General features: G+C 38.0%; 1 protein-coding gene across 3 annotated transcripts in view; it reads right to left on the minus strand.

The window, feature by feature from the left end:
• The window catches only part of PCSK5 (proprotein convertase subtilisin/kexin type 5), a 228,665-nt gene that overhangs the window by 175,011 nt on the left and 31,348 nt on the right, over positions 1 to 22,306 (minus strand). For all 3 annotated transcript variants that reach the window (XR_002466431.3, XM_021541528.3, XM_021541527.3), the window contains exon 3: positions 4,669 to 4,782. Coding sequence is in view for 2 of the 3 variants with exons in the window: in XM_021541528.3 (XP_021397203.2) it covers positions 4,669 to 4,782 (114 nt within the window). In the remaining variant the exon portion in view is untranslated. The remainder of the gene's footprint in view (positions 1 to 4,668; positions 4,783 to 22,306) is intronic.

Below are 22,306 nucleotides of genomic sequence, written 5' to 3' on the forward strand. Positions count from 1 at the left end.
GAGAACTGAATATCCCAAAGGAACAGACCAGCTTATCTGGTCTTTTTTGCCTTCAAACTATTTGCTAATCTTGCTAAATCATCTGCCTTAATAATCTATTTTCAGCAGTAATAGATAAATCCTCTTCTACAGGATTTTGATTACCTAAAGTGTGCTGTTGCCTTCCAAAAGGAAATTAATTTAGGTCAAATTTGTATTACTTGACCTCATGTTATTGTTCTGCCTTGTCCACAGAGAACAACAAAGTATGTGTTTCCACATGCAGATTTGAAAGGTAATGTTTGGCAGGCAGAGTGTCTCTTTCTAGCTGCACTTTTGCTGAAGTTAAGTCACAGATCATCTTCTTAACTTTATAGAACACCAAAAGCTTGATCTTCTCATGCAATAAAATCCAAAAATATGAAAGTGCTTGCAACAATCAAACCAAGTTACAAAATATGCAAAACACTTTCAAGCATGCCATGCCACCTCAGAAAGAACAGCCATTTGGCTTCCACTGCACAGATGAAAGGAGAGAACCGTTCTTGGGAGGGCAATAAAAAGAATGAGGCTTTTCCTTAGCTCTCAAACAGACTTTTAGGAGGTCGTAAAGGAGACTGACATGTATTCATTTGCTATGGTGTTAGCATATGGCAGAAAAAATTCAAGGAAAACTCAAGGAAATTCTTCCTTGAGTTCTGCCTCCCTGTACCTTGGCCAGCACTCAGATCCCCTGTGACCTCTCTTTCTCCCTTTGCCTCTTTCCAGCCTGTCTCATCAGGCTTTTGTCATTCCTTCCTTTGTCCCTCTGTCTCCTTTCACAGTCCCACCCACCACGGTCCTCATTAACAGCAAGGCCAGGGAAGTAAAATCTTTTTCTCTGCTCTGCCACTTGCTTGAGCTGGGAGGAGAGGCACAAGGTTAAGCTATCTCCCTACAGATCTCATCAGTGGCCCAAGGGAGGCAACTTACCTGTCTAACTTGTCACCTCCACCTTATTTCATGGCTACAGGACCTTCAGAAACTCACATTACTCACTGCTGATAAAAGTTTATTAGTCCCATTCTGGCTGCCATCCAGAGTCAACTATACTGTGTCAGAGCAAAAGGCTCTGTCCCTCCCTGTTAATGAACAGCTCACCTGGGAACTCACAACTCTAACTGGAGGGCACTATATAGTATACTGGAAAAATTTTCTGAAAAAATGAGGTAAGTTGGCTTCACCAGACACTTCAGTGAAGCTCAAAGCAATGCGTGCTTCACAATCCTCACTGAAAGTGGAAAGCAATTTTCCCTAAGTTTTGGTTTCAGCATCAGAGCTCAAGGCAGCAAGCCCTACATGCAAGTAATTCAGTACACACCAGATTGTGTGGCTTGCTCTCAACAGCAGTATAAATTACATTTCACCTGTTTACATCAGAAATCAGTGTAAATATACCAATAAATGTGATGATTGATGACCAATAAATACTGACTGATGAGGCTTCTCAGATTTAACAGCTTTCTAAAACCCCCCAGTACATCACTCTGCATCTATAATTGTGAAACAATAGCTGTTTGGTTCAAGAAATTACTTTATTATTATTTACCAAGTAACTGGTAAATGTTCATTTCCACCATGGCTCAGTCACATGGTTTTACTGTGCCTTGATGCTATAATCCTCTTCCACCTTAAATGCCCTAAAACACCTCACATTTGTTGATCTGCTTGTCCTTTCACTCCAGTTCTGTGGGTGAAAACCCCACAGAACAAGGTCTCATAACCTGTTGGAGAAACAGCACAGCCAGGCACTGTATGTTTTCTTAGGTTTACCAACTTCTATTTGAGTATGTTTTCAGAAGTTTTTTTTTTTTTAATAGTGTTTTCATTATGCTTATCCAAAATGTTTTTCTTATTTTTAAAAAATGTAAAAACCCATCCAGTGGAGCCTATCACCACAGCAGAGGTAAATTACAACTGCAGAAATCTGTGCCTCTATGCCTGTGTAATTCCAGTTTCAGTCTACAAAGCTCTTCTTGAAGTGGGGAACAAAAAGAAATTGCCAACAACAGTACTCTAACTGAAATCTACTAAAGTTAGTTATATTAACCACCACTTTGCATATATTTCTATTTTTAAATATATTTACTTCCTCTCTTTTTAAAATATATGTTAATATATTTACTTTCTATAATTTCCTATGCCAACAAGATAAAGAAATTCATTTAAACAACTGGCAGGTACAGTGAAATTGATTAAACACAAAGTCACCTCAGTCATTCTGAAGATGCTCTTTATTGTTAGCTACAAGTAAAAAAAACCACAGAACAGCTAACTTCAACCTCTTTTAGCCAAAGTCACCAACCAAACTATATATAGTTCATCCAGTTATTGGCTAACAGGTTATTTTGTCAACATCAGTGGAAGAGAAGAAATTTATTAGATTTAACAGGATGGTACAAAGGTAGCTGAGCTCTGGGAATGGCAAAAATTTTGAAGAGGATGTTAACTAGGGATTTTTTTTCCATTGGTGTCAGTTTGTTCTGAGCAAACTGCACCTGATTCCATAGGTCACTTTTGAGTAACATTTGGATTGGTAAAGTGTCATATGCTAATTAGTCTATAAAAATATTCTATTTTACTCTTAAGCACAGATGCCTCAAGATTCAGAAGTTATGCTAAAGAAGTTGGGTTTTTTCCAACTTTCCTTGCTTTGAGGGAGGGAAGTTAGAAGAAAATAATCTTTTCTTTCTTCTTAGTGCTGTGATGGCTCAGAGAGAAAGAATGCCTGATAATCTCCTGTAACTTTTTGCCATTGATATCACACAAAAATAAATGTATTATTTCTAGCCTAGAAAACTAATATTACAAGAAGTGATACTTGTTAAGAAAAACCTTGGAGAGGAAAAACATTAATCACATATGGTTTGACAAAGTCTTTGAATAACAGAACTGTCAACAAATTTGAACTGCACTTATGGCCTTATTAGAAACTGTGCCAATCCAATAGGCAAAGGTATCAATCTTAGCCCACAGCAAAGTCACTTATTAATCGAAATGCAAACTCTACATGACAGTTTACTTATTTACTATTACTCTTGAGTAATTTCTTGTTACTCTTACTACTTTCTCAACATGTCTGCAGCCAGAAACCTAAAAACCTCTTTCAGCATAGCAAAGTCTGAAACCATTAACCAACCTTGAACTCATCTTTTCCCCTTCACCTTATAAAGCTAAGAAAGATTAACAAAAGGAGCTATGGTAACGATCATAAACACAGTCATATGTCTCAAGTCAGTCCCGAAGTCAATCCACTCACATATTTTTAGCTACTCTCCCTGATGATCTCTGTTACCATAGCTATTCTCCCTGATGATCTCATCAGGGACAATAGCTATGGTAACAAATAGCATGGTCACTAATACTTTTACTGATAGCTTTCAACAATGTCATCAAACCCCTACTACTAATGATGTTACAAATACATGGAGCTAATCAGTGGATGTAAATGAAGTCCATCAGGAATGGTCCCTTCCCAGAAGGTTTGAAAGTGAGGATTTTTTTCCCCCTGTGACAGAAATGAGGAATTATGAAAGTTGTACAAAACAAACAGTGAAGTCCATTTGATGCTCTAAAGTCTATTCAGTGTTAGACTGGCAATTGTGGTGCAGCTGTGAGGTAGTGTGGCTAGACAACACAACTGGTTTTCAAATAGGGACAGCTATGTTACTGATAAAATTAGAGGCAACTGCTGTAAGTATCTATTATCAGAGCACCTGTCCTATGAAGGAAGACTGAGAGAATTGAAATTGTTTATCCTGGAGAAGGTTCCAGGGAGACCTTACTGCAGCCTTTCAATATTTGTAGGGTGATCATTAGGAAAACCGAGGACAAACTTTTTAGCAGCACCTATAAGGGCAATAGGACAAGGGCAATGGCTTTAAACCAAAAGAGGGTTGATTCAGGTTAGATATAAGGAAGAAGTCGTTTACAAGAACAGTTGTGAAATGCTGGACTGGGTTACCCAGAGATATGGTAAGTGCCCTATCCCTGGAAACATTCAAGATCAGGTCAAATGTGGCTCTGAGCAACTTGATCTAGTTTAAGATGCTCCTGCTCACTGAAAGGTGGATTGGACTAGAAGGCCTTTACAGATCTCTTTTATCCCAAACCATTCTGTAATTCTAAAATTTTCACCTACCAAAAATTAGGATCTTTTTTAAAACATTGTGAGTACAAAGTTTCACTCCAGGCTTCAACTGTAATTACCAGGACAAAATGATTTTTTTTTTTTTTTAATATAACTTCTGTCAGACAGGAAATAAATGGTCAGTGCTGGTGGCTTTCTTCTTGCGTTTCAGTACAAAATACATTTATGTTTGGGACAGTCAATTCAGTATTCAATACAAGTGGGTTCTCACACATTGTGGCTAAGTTCCTTCCATTCTTATTTCTTATTAATCCTCAAATAAGTAAGATATCTTGCAATAGGAAGAATTCATGAATGAATGCATCAATAAATGCTTCCTACTGCACAGCTCACCATAAATTCTTTGTAATATTTCTAAGTAGTTAACAGATTTTTATTAGTTACATAATAATACCCAAATCTGCTTTTTCAAAACATGCTCTTCCTCCCCTTTTCATAATATCAAACGAGACAACTAAACATGAACATGAAACTGAGTCAACGACCCTCCATGTACTTACCATGTACCACATGCTTGGCCACTTGGGATCATTGAAATAAGTGGATTGGGTACCACCAGGTTTATAATCCCTCTTTATCCTTCTTTTAACCACCTGCTGTTGTATCCACTCCACCTACCAAACAGGAAAACATACAGAGAATGTTACGGTTCTGTGCAGGTTATCAAAAAATGTGCAAAAACTTCGGATTGTTCTCATTGCCACACTCCAAGGCATACTTCATATTAAAGAGTTCATTTTGGCAGTAAAAATCATGCAGATCACCTTGACATACTGTTCACTCAATTTAGCTAATGTTACAAATCTACTTGAACAATTGCTTAAATACCCTGCTAGAAGGACTTCATTGGGTATTAGCTTTTAAATACTGTCATTTTTCCAATTTTTCTTTACTAGACTTACTCTTCTATTGAATTTATAAAAAACTCCTACACAAAATCTAACATCTAGCATATTACAGTGACGAATTAGTGAATTTCTATAAGGATGAATTTTTTTTTATTTTTATCTTTCTCTTCCAGGAAATAAAAATATTTAAAAATATATTCAAAAGTTTTGCTTTTAGACCAATCACCTTCACCACTCAGAGAAAAAAAACAACAACAAAAAAATTAAACTTCATTTCAAGTAAAGTGTCAAGATTGTCTCAGAGAGGCACTCTGGAATTTTATTTTACACTAAGCATTCCCCTGTGAGAAATAGCTGGATACTAAGCAACAGCTCTAATTAAAACACAAAAATGTGCTTGAAAAAAGAAAATAAATATAAGGGTTAAAAATCTAATTCTGAAAGTTATTTTTGTCTGTCTGACACCTCTTCAAAGATTCACAATACATCCAAAGAAAGGCAACACCAAAAGTGACATCAACTTTAGATCAGAGGGGACTCTGCAGCTATTTCTCTATTAGCTATTCTTGAAGGGAGCTAGTTTCAATAAATGTAAATGAATTAACCACAGAAAAAGCCCATGGTATATTCACACACATCTAGCCGCTTATATTTCTGCAGAATTGTTCCAAGGGATATAACTACAAAAATTAATTCACATCTCTCCAAATAAGACAGTCATCTTCTAGCAACCTACTGTGCACTGTTTGAATATCTGTGTATGCACACAAACATACAAATATATCAAAGAAGTTACTTTCAGCTCACATATTTGTCACTGGTCAGAGACAGTATTAATATTTTCCTTTAGCAGGCTAATCTCTCTACTGTGCTTTCACAACACAACTTCAAATCCTTAGGTAGATACACCATAGCACTCTGGCCTCTACTTCGTGGCCAGAAAAAAATGGAGAAAGACATCTCTGAATTTGTCCAAAGAGGATTCCTAGGACAGTCCTTATAGAGGCTGGATGGTTTTCATGTTTTCCTTCATAAAGAAGAAATTAAATTTTCACCTTCCCAAGAACTAACTTCAGGATTAAATGTATTCTTCTAGAGGCTAAATTAAGCAGTCTAAGAACACAGACCATTGGGTAGAGCTGATACTGAAACTCACTTATTTGTAAATCTTCTAGGAATAATCATTAGTCACTTTCTGGTTATATGAAAATGGAGAAATTTGACAGTGTGCCTTTCTCTCTTGCTTACTGTCCTCTCTTCCAGAACCATGTGAAATTCCCCATGACACAACATGAGCTAACTGCTCCCTTCAGATCTGACTGGATCCAGGTGTCCTCTGCAGGAGGTGACAGCTAATATGTCTCAGGCTGTTTGATGCAACAAAGTCTAGAGGCCTGTAGGATACACAAAGCATGTTGGGGCAAATGCCAAAGAAAGTCAAATAAAAAGACTGATAAGCACTAAACGTAACGGCTGCTGTAAACTGGGATCAACAAGCCTCTTAAATAGTTCTCCATGAAAAAGACTGATTTTTAACTGAATAATGAACCCTTGTTCTCCTGACTGTTGCTGGTAATGTATGCTTTCTTTTCCAGACCCTCACAACAAAAGCTTGTTATTCTTCAAAGCTTTTTTTTTTTTCAGGTGGCCCATGCCTGCAAACACATCACAAACCAAGAGACTGGCATCCTATGTACTGTTTGGTCTCTAACTCCCCACCCGCCTGGACTGCCCTAGACAATGGGCCTCACTTCTTCTATTACTACTGTTTAGCAGTCATGAACAAAAATGCTTCAACAGGTCTGAAAAAGCAACCATGGCCTGCAGGGCTTATACAGCTCCACTTTCCCAGTCTTATTGTAAGATTTGGGTCTCAGTGTTAGAAACATGTTCAGCTGATTGAGGGGTCTAAAGCTTCTATGCTGCAAGAATATTTACTGTTATCTTGACTCACCCTTTGCTGAAGGGATTAACGACATGAATATGTTAACCATGCTGAGAAAGTTGCAAGTCAACAAATTTCAACACTTCTCACACCAAAACCACACAGAGCTTATCGTGCCACGCTTGGTAACTCCTATCTTCAGTCTGCAGGGAGGAATCAAACCTACCACAAACATAATCTAAGGATCTGACAGTGTTGCAGAAAAGTGTCCACAAAGACAAACCAATGAGACAGACTCAGCTGAAGAGAATTAAACCTTCTGCCACTGCTACCTCTAGTTAAGATGCATGAACATTAATGAAGGAACTCACCAACACCACTATTGCCTAGAGGACCCATAAATCAGAGACCCAGAGCATCTAGTTTGGCATTAGGGACTCATGCAACAAGGCTTCTATAGGAACTACAATGAGCAACTGCGATAAGTTTTGGAAAAACACCCTTCCTTTTTAATGGAGCCAAAGAAGTAAACATATTCCTGGAGCCTGAGCAGCCTGAAGTTTAAAAAGAACTTCAGCAACCTAATACCATTTCTATATGGATAAAATTAAAGGAGTTTTCTTTATTAGACAAACTCTTAGCCAAACTCTCTAGTCATTCACTGCAACATGTTGTCTCCATTGATTACTGCCTATTAAGCTACCAGTATCTGCTGATCAATAAAAAGATATAAATATAAAGGCAGCACAGTACTGGTGGAGACTGGTGCATGCATACATTGCTGCCTCAAAAAAAGCCCAAATAATTTCTTTTGTCTTTTCCTTTATTTCAGACAATATTATGAAGAATAGCATCAGTTATTTAGTCCAAGCACTGCACACTTCCAGTTTATATATACATCATTTAATATATATATATATATCATTTAATACACATCATTTGACACATAAAGAATTTTCAGTATATTTATATGCATGTGTTTGTACAACACTTCGTATCAACAGAGTTAATCTGCAAGTCTGTAGTATAGTAGGTAGTTATATTTTAGTGAGATAACAGATAAATATTTTTTTATCTTATCTATCACCTTTTAACAAAGACACTCTGTTGCAGGGTGTGCTCCTATTACATGCTGGATGTCACCAATAGTTTCTATTTCATCAACTCCCAGCAAAATTAGGGAAAACATATGAAACAGTAATTTTGAAGAAGGTCTGTGCAGCTTGAATTATCAGATTCAAACACAGTAAAAGAAACATAACTTGTCTTCCCACAAGACTTAATGATAATTTTATGTATGCATAGAATTGCTCTAAGTAAAATAGCTATGTAAAATAAAGATGTGAGTAATGACACATTTGCCTAAGTATGAATATGGGAAGATAGAGCAGGTAGCTCTTTAATGATGGAATGCAAGTGTCTAGATGGAAAGGACTAGACTCATACAGAATATTTCAGTTGTGATGGAGCTACAGTGATCATCTAGTCAACTTGCCTGATCAATTCAGGGATGAACAAAAGTCAAAGCACAGTACTGAGGGCCTTGTCTAAATGTCTTTAATACTGACAGGTCTGGGGCATCAAGTATATCTCTAGGAAGATTGATCTCTTTGACCAACCTCTTGGTAAAAAATACTTCCGGTGATGCAACTCTGAACTATTCCCACATGCCTGATCACTGGATACCAGGAAGAAGAGATCAGCATCTCCCTCTCTCCATCTCCTCCTCAGAAAGCTGTACAGGGCAATGAGCTATACAGGGCAATGAGCTTGCTTCTCAGTCTCCTTTTCTTCAAACTAAACAAACCTGGTGTAAAACATTAGGACTCATTTTGTATAGTACAGGTAACCATTATCAGTGAAGGGGGAAGTCAAACTGATCTCTCTCAGTCAGTGACCATGCACTGCTATAAGGGAGACAGCCCAGGATGCTAGACACAGTAACCTGAAACATCCCGACAAGCCTGATCACAGTCCTACTTATGGCTTTGTCTGGAAGGTGTTTAGTAAATCCGTAATATTGAGACCTGCTGATTGTTTTTATTCTTCTCAGGTTTTATAGATACAACCTTTTAAAACTTAATTTAAACATCACGGGAAGACAATATACACTCATCTGATAAGTCAATGTACAATTTTGTTTACAGAAAATATCACTGCTACTTGAATAATTTACGTTGTACCATCACTAGGTTATATTAATGACAACAAGGTCAAGGCTTGGAAGTTCTATTAGCATTGTAACACATATTACCTTTGAGTTTTTTATGGGTATTCACCCACAAATTACTATGCTTGGTATATTTTGGATTTGTTTGATTCTGTATGAAAGGAGCTCATTTGTATAAAATAAGATTTATGATTAATTAATTATATAGATTCTTGTTTTTTGCTGAAAGGTGAAAATAATGAAGTTCATTTTAATATTTCCATAAAGTCACACATACTGAGAAATAACAAAAGACATCTTCCCATTGACCTCAGCCTCAGAAGTTCCATTTTTTCCTGAGTGTCTAGAAATCAAAGCCAAGCCAGACTGCAGACCAAACTATTTTTAAAAATCACGCTTTTCGGTCTCTTCAATTCAGGACTCACAGCATTGTTTTGTGCATAATCCAGCTCTTCTCCACAGATATGCATGGAATACTGCTATGGCAATAAAACTGTCTGAGCTAATTCAAGCATTCTTTTTCTCTCTTTAAGTGCCAGAATTTGAAATTAAATGTTATCTCTTTATGAAATGAATCAAAACTACTTTCTACCATTTTTAGCCTCATTGATTCAATAGAATTCTTGGAAAAAAACCCATGTAGGTATGCTGCAGTAAGATCTCCCTCACCCAGAGTTATAAACTGTGAAAAGTTTGATAAAAACTTACATACTGGGAAAAAACCCCACCAATTTATCAAAGCAGTATGATTTTTAACATACTGCTTATCTTTCACTGTTATGAAAGATATTTTTTTCAAATATACCATGACAGGGCCTTGAATAAACATTCAAAATTATTAAAAATGTGTCAACTACAATATGTGAAAATGCCATTACTCTACAACAGAAGTTACAGGCAAGCTGAAGGTGTAATCCTTTTCATTTTGAAGAAAAACATGCTTGGGCTGAAAAGATTTTCTAATTCTGAAGTAAGTTATAAATTTCATGACTTTTATTACAAAATTCAATGTGAAGGTGTGAATCTGCAGTCTGTGAAAAAGAGATCCTTCAAGTGCCACTCCTAATTGCAACTGTAACTGTAACCCTTGTACTGCCTCGTTCACCTTCATCTCTCCTACACCTGTAAGAAGATACTGGAAATTCCTTCTCAGGTAACAAGAGAGGAGGTGCCACAGGAACCCTACAGATTAAAGGAAAAACTGAGAGAAAACCCACACAGAGCACATAGAAGGTAATGCCCACTAAACAGATCAGCAAAAGGGGCTACCTCATCCCATGGAAAACAGGCACTGAACAGCAGTGCACCACTGTTACTCAAAGTTTGTCAGCAGGCGGATTGCTCTGGGCAAGCATCCTCCCCCTCAGTTGGACGGTCTCATGCTGCATCTGCTACACTTCATTCTTGCCTAAGGACCCTCAACACCCACACATGTGAGTTCTGAAAGACCCTGCTACAGAAGGACAGAAGTTAGGATAGCACACTTTGAGGCAAAATACGAGACTGTGCTGTCCCAGCATAGGCCATAGGAAAAAAAGTTCCTGTCTTAGCAGGATGCCATACAGAGGGACATTGACGGATTTGTGAGGTGAGCAAGAGGTGAAAAAGACCAAGTGTGAAGTCCTGCACCTGGGTAGGGAATCCAAAACCTCAATTCAGGTTTAATGAGTGGATTGAGAACAGCTTTGCATATGGGTGGATGAAAACCTGCATGTGATCCAGCAACCCACATTCACTTCACAAAAAGCCAACTATGTGCTGGGCTATATTAAAAGACACTTCTCTGTTTTATTCTCTGGAGTGCTGCATCCACCTCTGGGGTCCCCAGAATAAGACAGTCAGAGGACAGCCACAGAGATGGTCAGACGGCTGGAGAACCACTGCTATGAGGACGAGCTGAGACAGCTGGGATTGTTTAGCCTAGAAAAGGTGTTTGGGGAAATCTCATGGAAACCTTCCTGTTCTTGAAGGGAACCTATCGGAAGGATGGGGAAGGTCTCATTATCAGGGAGTCAATCTATTGATGACATGTGGGGTAATGGTTTAAATAGAAAGAGAGTAGGCTTAGATGAGATATTAGGTAAAGTGAATGTTCTTTACTTAGGGTGGTGAGGCACTGAACAGGTTGCCCTAAGAAGCTGTGGATGCTCCCATCTATGGAAGTGTTCAAGGCCATGCTGGACTGGGCTCTGAGCAGCCTGGTCAAATGGAAGGCGTCCCTGTCTATGGCAGGAGAATTGGAATGAGATGATCTTTCCAATCCAAGTGATTCTATGTTTCTAACAAAACAAAAAAATATCTTAGTTGTCTTGTCATCATTAAGTTTTCTGTGCTACAAGCTCTACTTAAATGTGTCATTTGACAAAATTCTGTTTTTGCATTTCACCTTGTAATGAAACCAAAAGGTCAATGATTTAGGGTAAAGTGAGGAGGAAATATTAATATCCAAGGGCCATACCTAGGTTAGTGAACAAGAGACCCAATCAATTACTCAGGAGTGCAGGAGAGATGATGAGGACTATTGACACACCCCTTGCTAACTATGTGCAGTCACAAAAGTAAGACCCCCAAAAACTGGACTTCTCATCTTAAGAAGAATTTTGTGTCATTTTTTTCATCATAATTAAAACCCCAGCTATTTTCTTAACCTATTATTCTTTGACCCACAATAGCAACAGCCTCTTTTAACCATAAAAATAGATGAAGATAATTGGTAAAGTAGATGTTGACATATATCAAGACCATGGAAAATTACTACATATACCATTTCACAAATGTAGGGGTCTAAAGTTAGATAAAAAGTTATTGACTCCAGCAATGCTATGTGATGCATTCTTGCAGATAAAGTGTTTCTTTAGCAAGGGTCAATGACAATCCACAGTCAAAGCAGTTGTCAAAATTATGTTACCGATTCTGAAAAAATAAAGATAAAACAAGAAACAGATGTTCATACAGGCTGACTAGAAACCAAAAAAGCAGAAGAGAAAAAACAGCAGATTATCCTTGAAATTACCACTTAACTCCAAAGAAACACATCCTGCATAACAGCAAGCCAAGCTACTGCAGTGTCTCCCATGGACCAGAGCTTAAATTCTATGCACATATTTTCACCTCATAGCCACAGACAAGCCAGTCAGTCCTGGTATGACTTAAGCGGTTTCTATGTGATTTGCTATATATTTGTGATCAGTTGTAGCAGTACAGCAGTACAGCCATAGTTCCAAATCCATGGGGAAGTCTTGACAGGTTTCTACTCACAGACACAGCTGTAGTAACTGATGATGAACGTGGCTACAACCACTGCCCAGCCTCACCTTTCTAGTGTGTTGTACCACAGCTGACCATAAAGCAGGTCAAAATTACAGGATTGAAATCACACTTTGTGGGAGAGCTGAGAACAAATTTCAGGGAGCCTGGGCTCCTGGACAGTGGCTTCCAGCAGCACCAGCCCCAGATGTCATAAGCAAAGAACAAGCATCTAAAGCAGTTGGGGAATTTTTCCCTTCCTTGGACCTGAAGTGGTCTAACCAGCTTGGATGTTCTGGTTCTGTTTCTAAAATAACTCAGCCTTGGAATAGTGAGGAAAAGTCTTTGCAGCATAAGCTTAAAAGCAACTCCTATGTTTATACAAGGTAGTTTATATTTTTTAGCCACAGGTCATACAACTCACCTTGGAACAACTCAAGAGTTACACACACATGATTTTGAACACAATTTTAAGAGTCCTCTAATTGATAAGTCTGTTTGGTACAGTACCCAACGCTCTGCTTACACCACTGAATACAATGTTAGTATCTAGAAATACCTAGTCTTGGGACAATGTAATAATCTTTTCATCATTTCAATACAGTGGGGGGATTAGTGTTAATATCACTCCGAACATAAACTTTTATGTTATAACTCCTTAAAACTTCATATTCTTAATAAACCAAAAGGCTGATCCAGTGCCCACTAGAGGACAAAACTTTGAGCTCTCTAAATTTCAGTAGCTTTGGAATCTAACATCTGGCATCCTAGACAGCTGAACTATCTTGGATTTCATGTCTGTATTACTGTAGCAATTATTCTGTATACTAAAAAAACCTGTAGAAATTCCTGATGTTATATTTTTCTTTCCTTAACTTAGTCCTTCAACTCATATCATAATTTAAGTCCTTCAAACATCTGCATGTGCTACTTTAAGGTGGTCTTAACTCATTTCATGACATCTTAGGAAGACTCTACCACAGGGTTAAATTCAAATGTCAAAAATACCAGTGTAATTCCAGAAGTGTTGATTCAGTCAACAGTTTCCCATGGTTTCAACTGCCATTTAGAAAATTCACTGAGAATTAGCAAGACAGTAAAAGTATTCCATAATTAAGTGGTATGTAATATCCATCAGTGGTATACTGGACTTAACAAAGTAAGTACATCTCCTAAGTAGACGGTTCACTGACCAAAACCCCCTTAATAGAATGTAAGGAAGTATCACAAATAACTCAGCCTATTTCCAGCATTTTTGCTTAATGTTGTTTTGTCAACAAGGAAAATTCTCACCTAAGTCTGGGAAATGGAAGAATTCAGTCACAGAACATATACTAAATATCATATTAAGCAGTTTTCTGATCAGAGTACTTTAAACAACAGAAAAACTTGTTCCCATTTGGGTTTATTTGGTTATGCCTGTCTTGGTATTTTGTATCCTTAATCATAGGAAAAGGATAAAGTATTTTTTTCCAAGCTCACCCTCTTTATAGCATATGCTTAGAAGTGGTATTTAAAATTCAGAATTAAGCCAAAGTGCTTATACTAAGCTTCAGTTTTAGAGTTTTGTGAGTTTTACGTTTTATGGAAGTATCAGTGGCATATTTTACGGCACCCCATTTCCCTAGTTTTTTGGCATTTCAGATGCCTTTGTAGCACAATTTTATGATTGCTCTTATTTAGAATCATAATGTTGGAAGAGACGCGAAATAATGTCCAACCATCAACCCAGCACTACCACTGTATTCAACATTAAGTCACGTCCTTTAGTGCCATATCCAAAGGGGTTATGAACATCTCCAGGGATAGTGACTCTACTTCCCTGGGCCATCTGTTCCAATGCTTTACATACCTTTCCATACTTTTTTTTTTTTTTTTTAAATATGTAATCTAAATCTCCCTTGACACAACTAGAGACCATTTCCTCTCATCCTGTTGTTACCTGGCAGAAAAGCCCAACCCTCAATTTCCTCCAGCCTCCTTTCATGTAGTTATACAGACAGAACAGTAAGATCTGTAGTCTGCTTTTCTGCCAGTTAAACAACCCCAGCTCCCTCAGCTGCTCCACATACGACCTACTCTCTAGAGCCTTCACCAGCTTCAGACCATCTTGGGACTTGCTTTAGCACCCTCAGTGTCTCTACAAAAGTGAAGGACCCAGAACTTAACACAAGATTTGGGTCTGGCCTCACCAGTTATTTCACTAGTCTTGCTGGTCAAACTGTTTTTGATATAAACAAAGGATGCCACTGGCCTTCTTGGCCACCAAGTGTAACTGGTGACTCATGTTCAGCCACTGTCAAACAACAACCCCAGGTGCCTTCCCACCAGGCAGCTTTCCAACCACTCTTCCCCCAGCCTGTAGTGCTGCAATGTGTTATTGTGACACCAGGGCTGGACCCAGAATTTCACCATACTGAATCTCATACAGTTGGCCTCAACCTATTGATTCAGCTGTCCAGATCCCTCTACCAAACCCTCCTACCCTCCAACAGAGCAACACTCCTACCCAGCTTGGTGTCATCTTCCTGAGGTGTGAACTGGTGTGAACTTCCTGAGCATGTAGTTAATTCCTTCATTCGAGTTGTTGACGAAGATACTAAACAGGGCTGATCTCAACAGTGGCGAACACCACTGTTTCATAGCCACTGTGTTTGTCTCTGATCTACCACTTCAAATCAAAGGAGGAGAATTGTTAGCAGTTACCTTTGGAACAAACTGCCTTTTTCTGCCCTGAAACTCAGTCTTACAGTTGCCAGTGAACTTCACTGATATTAAAAGATTGATTACTACCCCTCTTAAACATCATTATCAAAATGACCATCATAATTCAAAATTAATTGCCAAAAAACTACCTGTGAAAGACACATGGAGCCACCCAAAGAAAACATTGCAGTCCAACTCTCAGGCAAATGTAAGAGGACTGAAGTTTCTTCTCCTACAGTCAGTAGGGCAATGAAAGTCAAATCTTTTTGCAACTGCACACCTCACAAAATGTTGACAGCACTTCCAATAAGGCCATCTCTCAATTTCTGCATATCAGATAACATAAGGGCTGGAGTAATGCTTGATTAACAAACTGGCTGATTACTTTCATTTATTTTAAAGCCCCTGATAAACCACGGGTAACATCATTGTTTTGCAACTTTAGGATGGCAATTGAAGTGTGTCCACAACAGTCACTCTGCTATGGATTCCTAATTCACAACACCTGTCATATTATAAATTGAGAGAAAGAAATTAAAGATTGTTATATCCATGGCAATGATTTATGAGGTGGATTTTTAAATTGGATATACTAGAGGTCTTTGGTCTCCAGTCACATGACTTACAGGGTTGCAATGTGGTGTCTACAGTCTTCACAAAATTTCTCTCACCTATGTTTATTTCATTTTATAGCAATCTCTATGGCTAATAGAAATGCAATTTTTCCATATTGCATTATAAGAATACTCTCTGTATTAATAAAACAACTTTTTTTCTAACCAAGATAAACTTCAAATGTACAAACATGTATCTTCTGAAATACACAAACTTAAGTTTTGTTTGATAGACTCTCAGATATGCTGCAGAACATGTCCACTCTCATGAGGGAAGACATTTCAGAAGCTTCAGAAACTGCAATTGTTTCCATAAATATTCCTATTACTACTATTATTTCTAATCATTCATTCAATTACCTTACCTGCTGGCAGAAAGGGATGAAATGCAAGACTGAACTTCAGTTCATAAGCAAATATATATTAGCATCAGACAACAGCTTAAAAATCATCTGACAGCCTTTCCACTATTTGCCAGAACCGTGTGAAAGTTGAAAGAGATATCTCAATCTCTCAAAATGGCAACTATTATCGAAACACCTTCTTCAGAGTACCTCTTCAGAGTGTAATTGCACTCATAAAATGACAAATTTACCAAACAACTGCACTGAGAAGGGCTGCACTTCTCTCCTAGTTTCCTTCATGCAAGGCAAGGGAAGTGTGTTAGTGTAGCAAGGACCCAGGAAAGAAGCCCAAATATGATGAAGAGAAAAACAGATTGTCCAAGATTTAGAGGCAAGATGTTTTCTAGTATCACCTGCATTAGCAGTTGCCTAGACCCCAGTTAATGGGCCCATTCATATCTATCCACATGACTCAAAGAAAAAACTCTCCAGGAACCAGTTCTGTTTAGCAGGTGATCAAGGACCCACCCTATGACTCACAATGACATCAGTCCATTGTGAGATGCTCTGCCCAGGGGGGAGGAGCTAAATACTCCACCTAGATATATTCTGGGATTTCTAGACAGAGAAGCAGCCTTCCCACAGGTTTCCAAGAGGACACAGCTGGGGTTTTCCACTCGACTGACTACACCTTTTCCACAGGACCACTGCTCCAACAGAACCACATCTGCCACTCCAAGAGGACTGCAGCCACTCCAATTTGGACTGCTACAAACACGCTGGCCAAAGGGGTGTCACGTTGTATTCTGACTTTGTCGGTGGTCTTCCTTTTATCTTATTGTATGTATTTTGTCTCTTTTCCCTTTTCCCAATAAATTGTGTTTCTGACTTGGAGTCTCTCACTGGTTTTGCTTGCAAACCAGAGTACAGATCCATAAGAAAATGGTATTTGGATGTCTGCTTAGCTGAGGAGACAGAAGTTTTTGAGGTGACAGTGTCCAAACACATATGCAGGTCACCAAACTCCTGTACAATATTATTCTTCAAACTCACATATAGTTACAGGAATGTGAAATGTCTGAAAGTTGAAATGAAATAACTGGCCATAAAGCAAAACCAAAACATTTTTTAAACTTCTGGCTATTTTGTATCACTGGCAGATTTTTAATTAAAATTGGAAAACTTTTAAAACCTATACTCTGCATCAAACAGAAATTAATTCTGATGCCATATGACATCTAATAAAAGAGATTTGACTGGATGATCACAGTATTTCCTTTTGATCTCACACACTGTGAGTCTACTGGCATTTGTATTCTTGACAGCTAGTTTTTAGGAACAGCCTGGAAGTTAAAAAAACTATGGAATCCAGAAATTCTGGTTTCATTATACACAGTTATTATAACACAAAGTTGATATCTATATAAACCACAAAGTATATATATAAATACAAAGTGTGTGTGTGTGCGCGCATACATGTATATATATAAACACACAGTTGTTATAACAGGTACAGTTGAAACAGTGAATTGAGTCTAAATATAGTAAGGCTACTTAAAAAAAAAAATTTAATCTGCATAATTTACAAAAGTAAAGTTAACCCTATATTCTGGCCTTTATAGATATTTATATATAACTTCAGCACTAATGAGAGTGCCAGCATTTACTCTCTCTCTAAATAGAATTTTAAAAAAGGGAAAAATAATTTCAAATAATAATATAGGTTAAACACAGGCTACATAAGTGATAGTCAACACACCAATGGATACAACTGCTTTAAGTGGATTATATGGATTTGGAATAAGCATTTTCTTCTACTAAAATGTTGCTTGGATTAATACAATGCTCTGTGTGACACCAAGAGAAATACAATTCCACAGAATAAAATACATAGTTGTTTAACAAAACGGATGATTACTTTTATTTATTTTAAAGCAAATTTGCCACTTGCAGAAATTTTTATTCAATTGACAGCCTTGTCCACATTTTGAGTCAGAAGCAGAAAGGGGCAAAATTGTCTGATGAAGGCTGCACAAAATCAAGCAGCACAACTGTGATCAGGACACAGTTGCCTGGTATCTCCTCTGAGCCAATAAAACTGGTGAGGATCTGCTAGGTGTAAAGCAGATCAGCCAGGGATGATGAGTGGCTTTTTAGTGACATTGGCTTTCCAAATAATCCCAAAAGAAAGGATTACAAAAAATTGGGTAGTGGGGAGATTCTTTTGCTTTGTTTTGCGGAGGATGTCTTTCCTGGTCCTTCCTCCTGCCTTCAATAATCTATCAATAACATTTCAATAATGTCAGATACGATAAATTATCTATGTGTTTCTTGATTTCTTGCTGTCCACCATTTAGTGTAGCTGGATAAGATAACAACCACTGGAATTAAACACAGTGGTCTTGCCTGTCAGAAGCAGGAAGACAGATGCGTAAGACTCTTGATCCATTATACTCTTGACATAATGGATCAAGACATTGCTGCCAGAATGTTTTTCAAATGCAATAGAGAGAGAAAAAAAAAACAACTTTAATTCATTTTTCAATGAATGTCCTGCAATACAATCTGTACCATCAACATAAGAGGAAGCTGGATCTCCTCAGGAAATGGTGTGTAGAAGTTGTTCTGTTACATTTCTATACAGTCAGTTCTGAGATGTGCCTTTCCAAAATGTGTTTTCTTTCAATTTCTCCCTCTCTCCCTGCAGATATTTTGGCATTTGGCCTGGCAGGATCAGCTGCTTCCAGAATGCTGCATCTTTCTACAGTTCAAAACTAGGATCTCTTCAGTTCCTCCTCTTTTGACACTTTCTGATACCCAGCAATTTTACAGCCCAGTAGCCAAACCACCAATTTGCTGTGTTTCTTAACATTCTCAATGCAAACTGACTTTAACAACAGCGTAAGCACACTTAGTGAAACACAAGACCACTGCAGCTGTCAGAGCTGCTGTCTTCACTATCAGGCTATTAGAATACAGATTAAAAATTAGAGGACTAATTCCCCTTGTTTTTTTAAAAAACATTTAACTGTCCTATCATTTTTCACCTACAAATGCACTTTGCTGCTAAAAAACATAGGAGCAAGTATTACTTTACTGGAACTGTAAAGAAACTCAAATATTAACACCTACTAGCATCTAAGGATTAAGGATTGCAAGTATCTTTTCTTTACAACCTTCTGCTTTTACAGGTTTATAATTGCTATGATGAAATTGTCTTCTTAAGGCTTTAAATTGCCCACACATATATTTACCTAAAGTGCTTTTGCCATCATTAAGGCTGAGCAAAATCCTTTAGTGCTTCCTGAATTGTGTGAGGAATGTAACACCCTCTTCCTTTTTAGGTTCCAAATAGATTTTCCTTGTGTTTCTTGTTCATGTGTTTGTTTTCAAATTTCATTTGCACTTACAAAATAAGGCTGCACAAGTCTGTGTGAACTGCCTTCACATTTTAGAAAGCATCTAAACTGGAGCTGGAATGAGGTGACTTTTAAAGTCCCTCCCAACCAAACCAAGTCAACAACTCAATGATGCCAAATTAAGTTAGCTGTTCTGCATGCTGCATGTACCTTTTGCACTCTGAACAAAAGCAGCTGCAACCTCTACTAGCCCCTGCTCAAATCACTTGCTAACTGAAGACTCTCACAGTGTGCTGCACCACACTGGAGTGCGAGTTGCTCAAATGGCTTCTCCAAACTTTAACTCCATGATTGTGATGCTAGCATGTCCTCTGATGAAGGAATCAATGGACAAAGGTTTTTTCCTTCTTGTTTTTGTTACTTCACTGATGTACAGTCAACTGTGCACTTACGATATCCTGGACTGTTCTAACACAGAATATAAGGAAGGAAGGAACCAGAGGAAGTATTGATAACCAATTATCTGTATCTTAAGTACTTTTATTTTGTAAAATGAGATATCAAATGCTAAATGCAGTTAGGTCTAGTAAGATGTTTTTCTGAATTTATCCATTGCTGGGATTAGCACTGCAGCTCCAGCAGTCTGCACAGGAAAATTTTAACTATTATAATGTATGAACCCTACATTTAATTCCTAAGGATACGTAAATATGTTTTTGTTGAGGTTCCTCTAGTGATAGTGAAAGAAACACAGAGAGTACAAGACTTTTTTCCAAGACTTTTTTACAAGACTTTTTTCCCCCACATTGCCCCCAAAACCTGGAAGTTAAAGAGGTATGTTACATTTAGAATCTTCATCTTACTATGTGAACGTCGCATTGCATAACACTAACTTTCAGAAATATTTGTTCCCTACACAGCAAAAGTATGCCCTAAAGGGAGTTTTCCTTCAATTATTCCTAGAGAATATTTCTATATGTTTTTTAAGGTTCCTAAACAAGTTTCTGTAACATAATACTGTCACTGATTCTAACCTCTGCTCAACATGTTTATTGGAAACAATTTTAAAAGCAGATGCACTCTACAAAACAAAAGCCAAGGAGTCCTATTTCCACAAGCCCCAAATTCACCTAGTGCAGAGAGGTCAAAGAACATGAAAAATCCCTCATGGGAGAAGCTAAAATCCAGCTACAATCCAGCCAATATTTTTAAATATTTAAGACTTACCATGCTCAAGATATATGTTGGTCAGCAAAATTCAGAATAGACTATTTATATGTTTTTTCTTCTCTAAATAGCATGAGTCCCTTGCAAAGGCTCAGGTCATTGCATATATGTGGGGATTTTTGCTTTTGCCTCTATAATCCAGAAGGCTCCAAATACATCAAAGTCAAAGAGACAAACAAAATCTGCATCATTTCCACTATTCCTGATCCAGAAAGTTTTACTTATTTCTGTGAGAGGTTGCTGAGTCCTTGCCTGTCACTTTAGAGTCAGCTAACATCTTTCTCATTGACCATGAAGTCTAGAGACCTTAATAGCAGCTCTACCACAATCCCTAAAGACTGCTGAATACTGGAATGGGATATCTGACAGCTGGTCCAACACTTCATTAGCAAGAAGAGTAACCTAAAATTTGGTGTTCATTTTCTGCACAGGGAACAACATTCTGTCTGTGGAGGATAAAAAGCCAGGGTAAGGATGAACCTTGGGTAACTGTAATGTAAAAATGAAACAACAATATCACATGAATATAGCCTTCCCTTTTTACTCTACTGGCCAAATCCATTGCTTCTATAAGAGGAAGTATCTGTTCTTCAGTCAACAAATTTTGTCACATAATGGTAATTTCTCTTTATTTACAGTAAGTAGAAACATTTAATGAAGTTAGTTGTAGCACTAATGAGACAGGTTTATTTCTGAAGAACAAAAGCTTTATTAATGTCTTTAAAAATACATTTAAAAGCTTTATTAATTATTTATTAATTAACCATTTGTACCTAAAGAAATAAAAAATAGTCATTGAAGCTTCCTAGTGGAATTACCTTTTGATGTTTTCTACTAGAAGCAGAAAAATGGCCAGTATGAATTCAGTGCAATATAATTTTAGAAAAGGAAAATATTCACTGTTGGGGAATATGGAAGTTTTTTATTGAAATACATCACTGTTACCTACTCTTAGATTTCCCTTTCATCATGATTTCACATAATTTCATAAGTTGCTGGCATCGTCCTCAAAGGAGCTTTGTCCCCTCAATATATCTCATTTCAAGTACATTAAAAAGAAAGATTAGATTCCATTTTTTCACTTGCCAAGCCATTTTACAGAACTCCTTGGCAATGACAGTCTCATTGTTAGCTTTTGGAAAAGAATTGCAGATTAGTTGAGAGGTTTTAACTAGCTGACTTCCTAATTAGTGCAATAAATGAGGAATTAAATCCTCCTCTCCAACTCACCAGAAAAAGCAAAAACATTATTTTGCAGGATTATATTCTTAACCTATTTTCATATCTGTCATGGTTTGACATGGAAAAAGAAGTTTTTCTGGAAGGCAGAGGTCAATTTGGATATTGAGCAATTGAAGGTGGACACGCCTCTGAGAACACAGAGGGGTTAAAAGCAGAATTCCCAGGAGAACTGGCTCTCTTTGGTTCCGGTCAGCGTGCAGTGCAGCCTCTCCTGCTCGGCCATGGCTAGATGGGGAGGGGGAGGCCCATGGCCTGACTGAGGTGGTCCCAGGGGTGGAGGGACTGGAACTGGGCTGGCCCCTGCAGATGGAAGGGTAGAGAAATCTGGGATGTCTCCGTTCTCCCCCCAGAGTTTCTCTCCCGAGAGGGAGAGAGAAAGAGACATCGGCAGTTCTGTCAGCAATTCCACCGCGAGGAAGGAGGAGCGGGGGGAGCCACAAGGTGCCCAGTCGCGTGGGAGCCGCAGTCTGGGCATCGAGCTATCCTGGGAGTTCGGA

The sequence above is a fragment of the Lonchura striata genome, chromosome Z (assembly GCF_046129695.1).
Source record: "Lonchura striata isolate bLonStr1 chromosome Z, bLonStr1.mat, whole genome shotgun sequence".
Classification (NCBI taxonomy): Eukaryota; Metazoa; Chordata; class Aves; order Passeriformes; family Estrildidae; genus Lonchura; species Lonchura striata.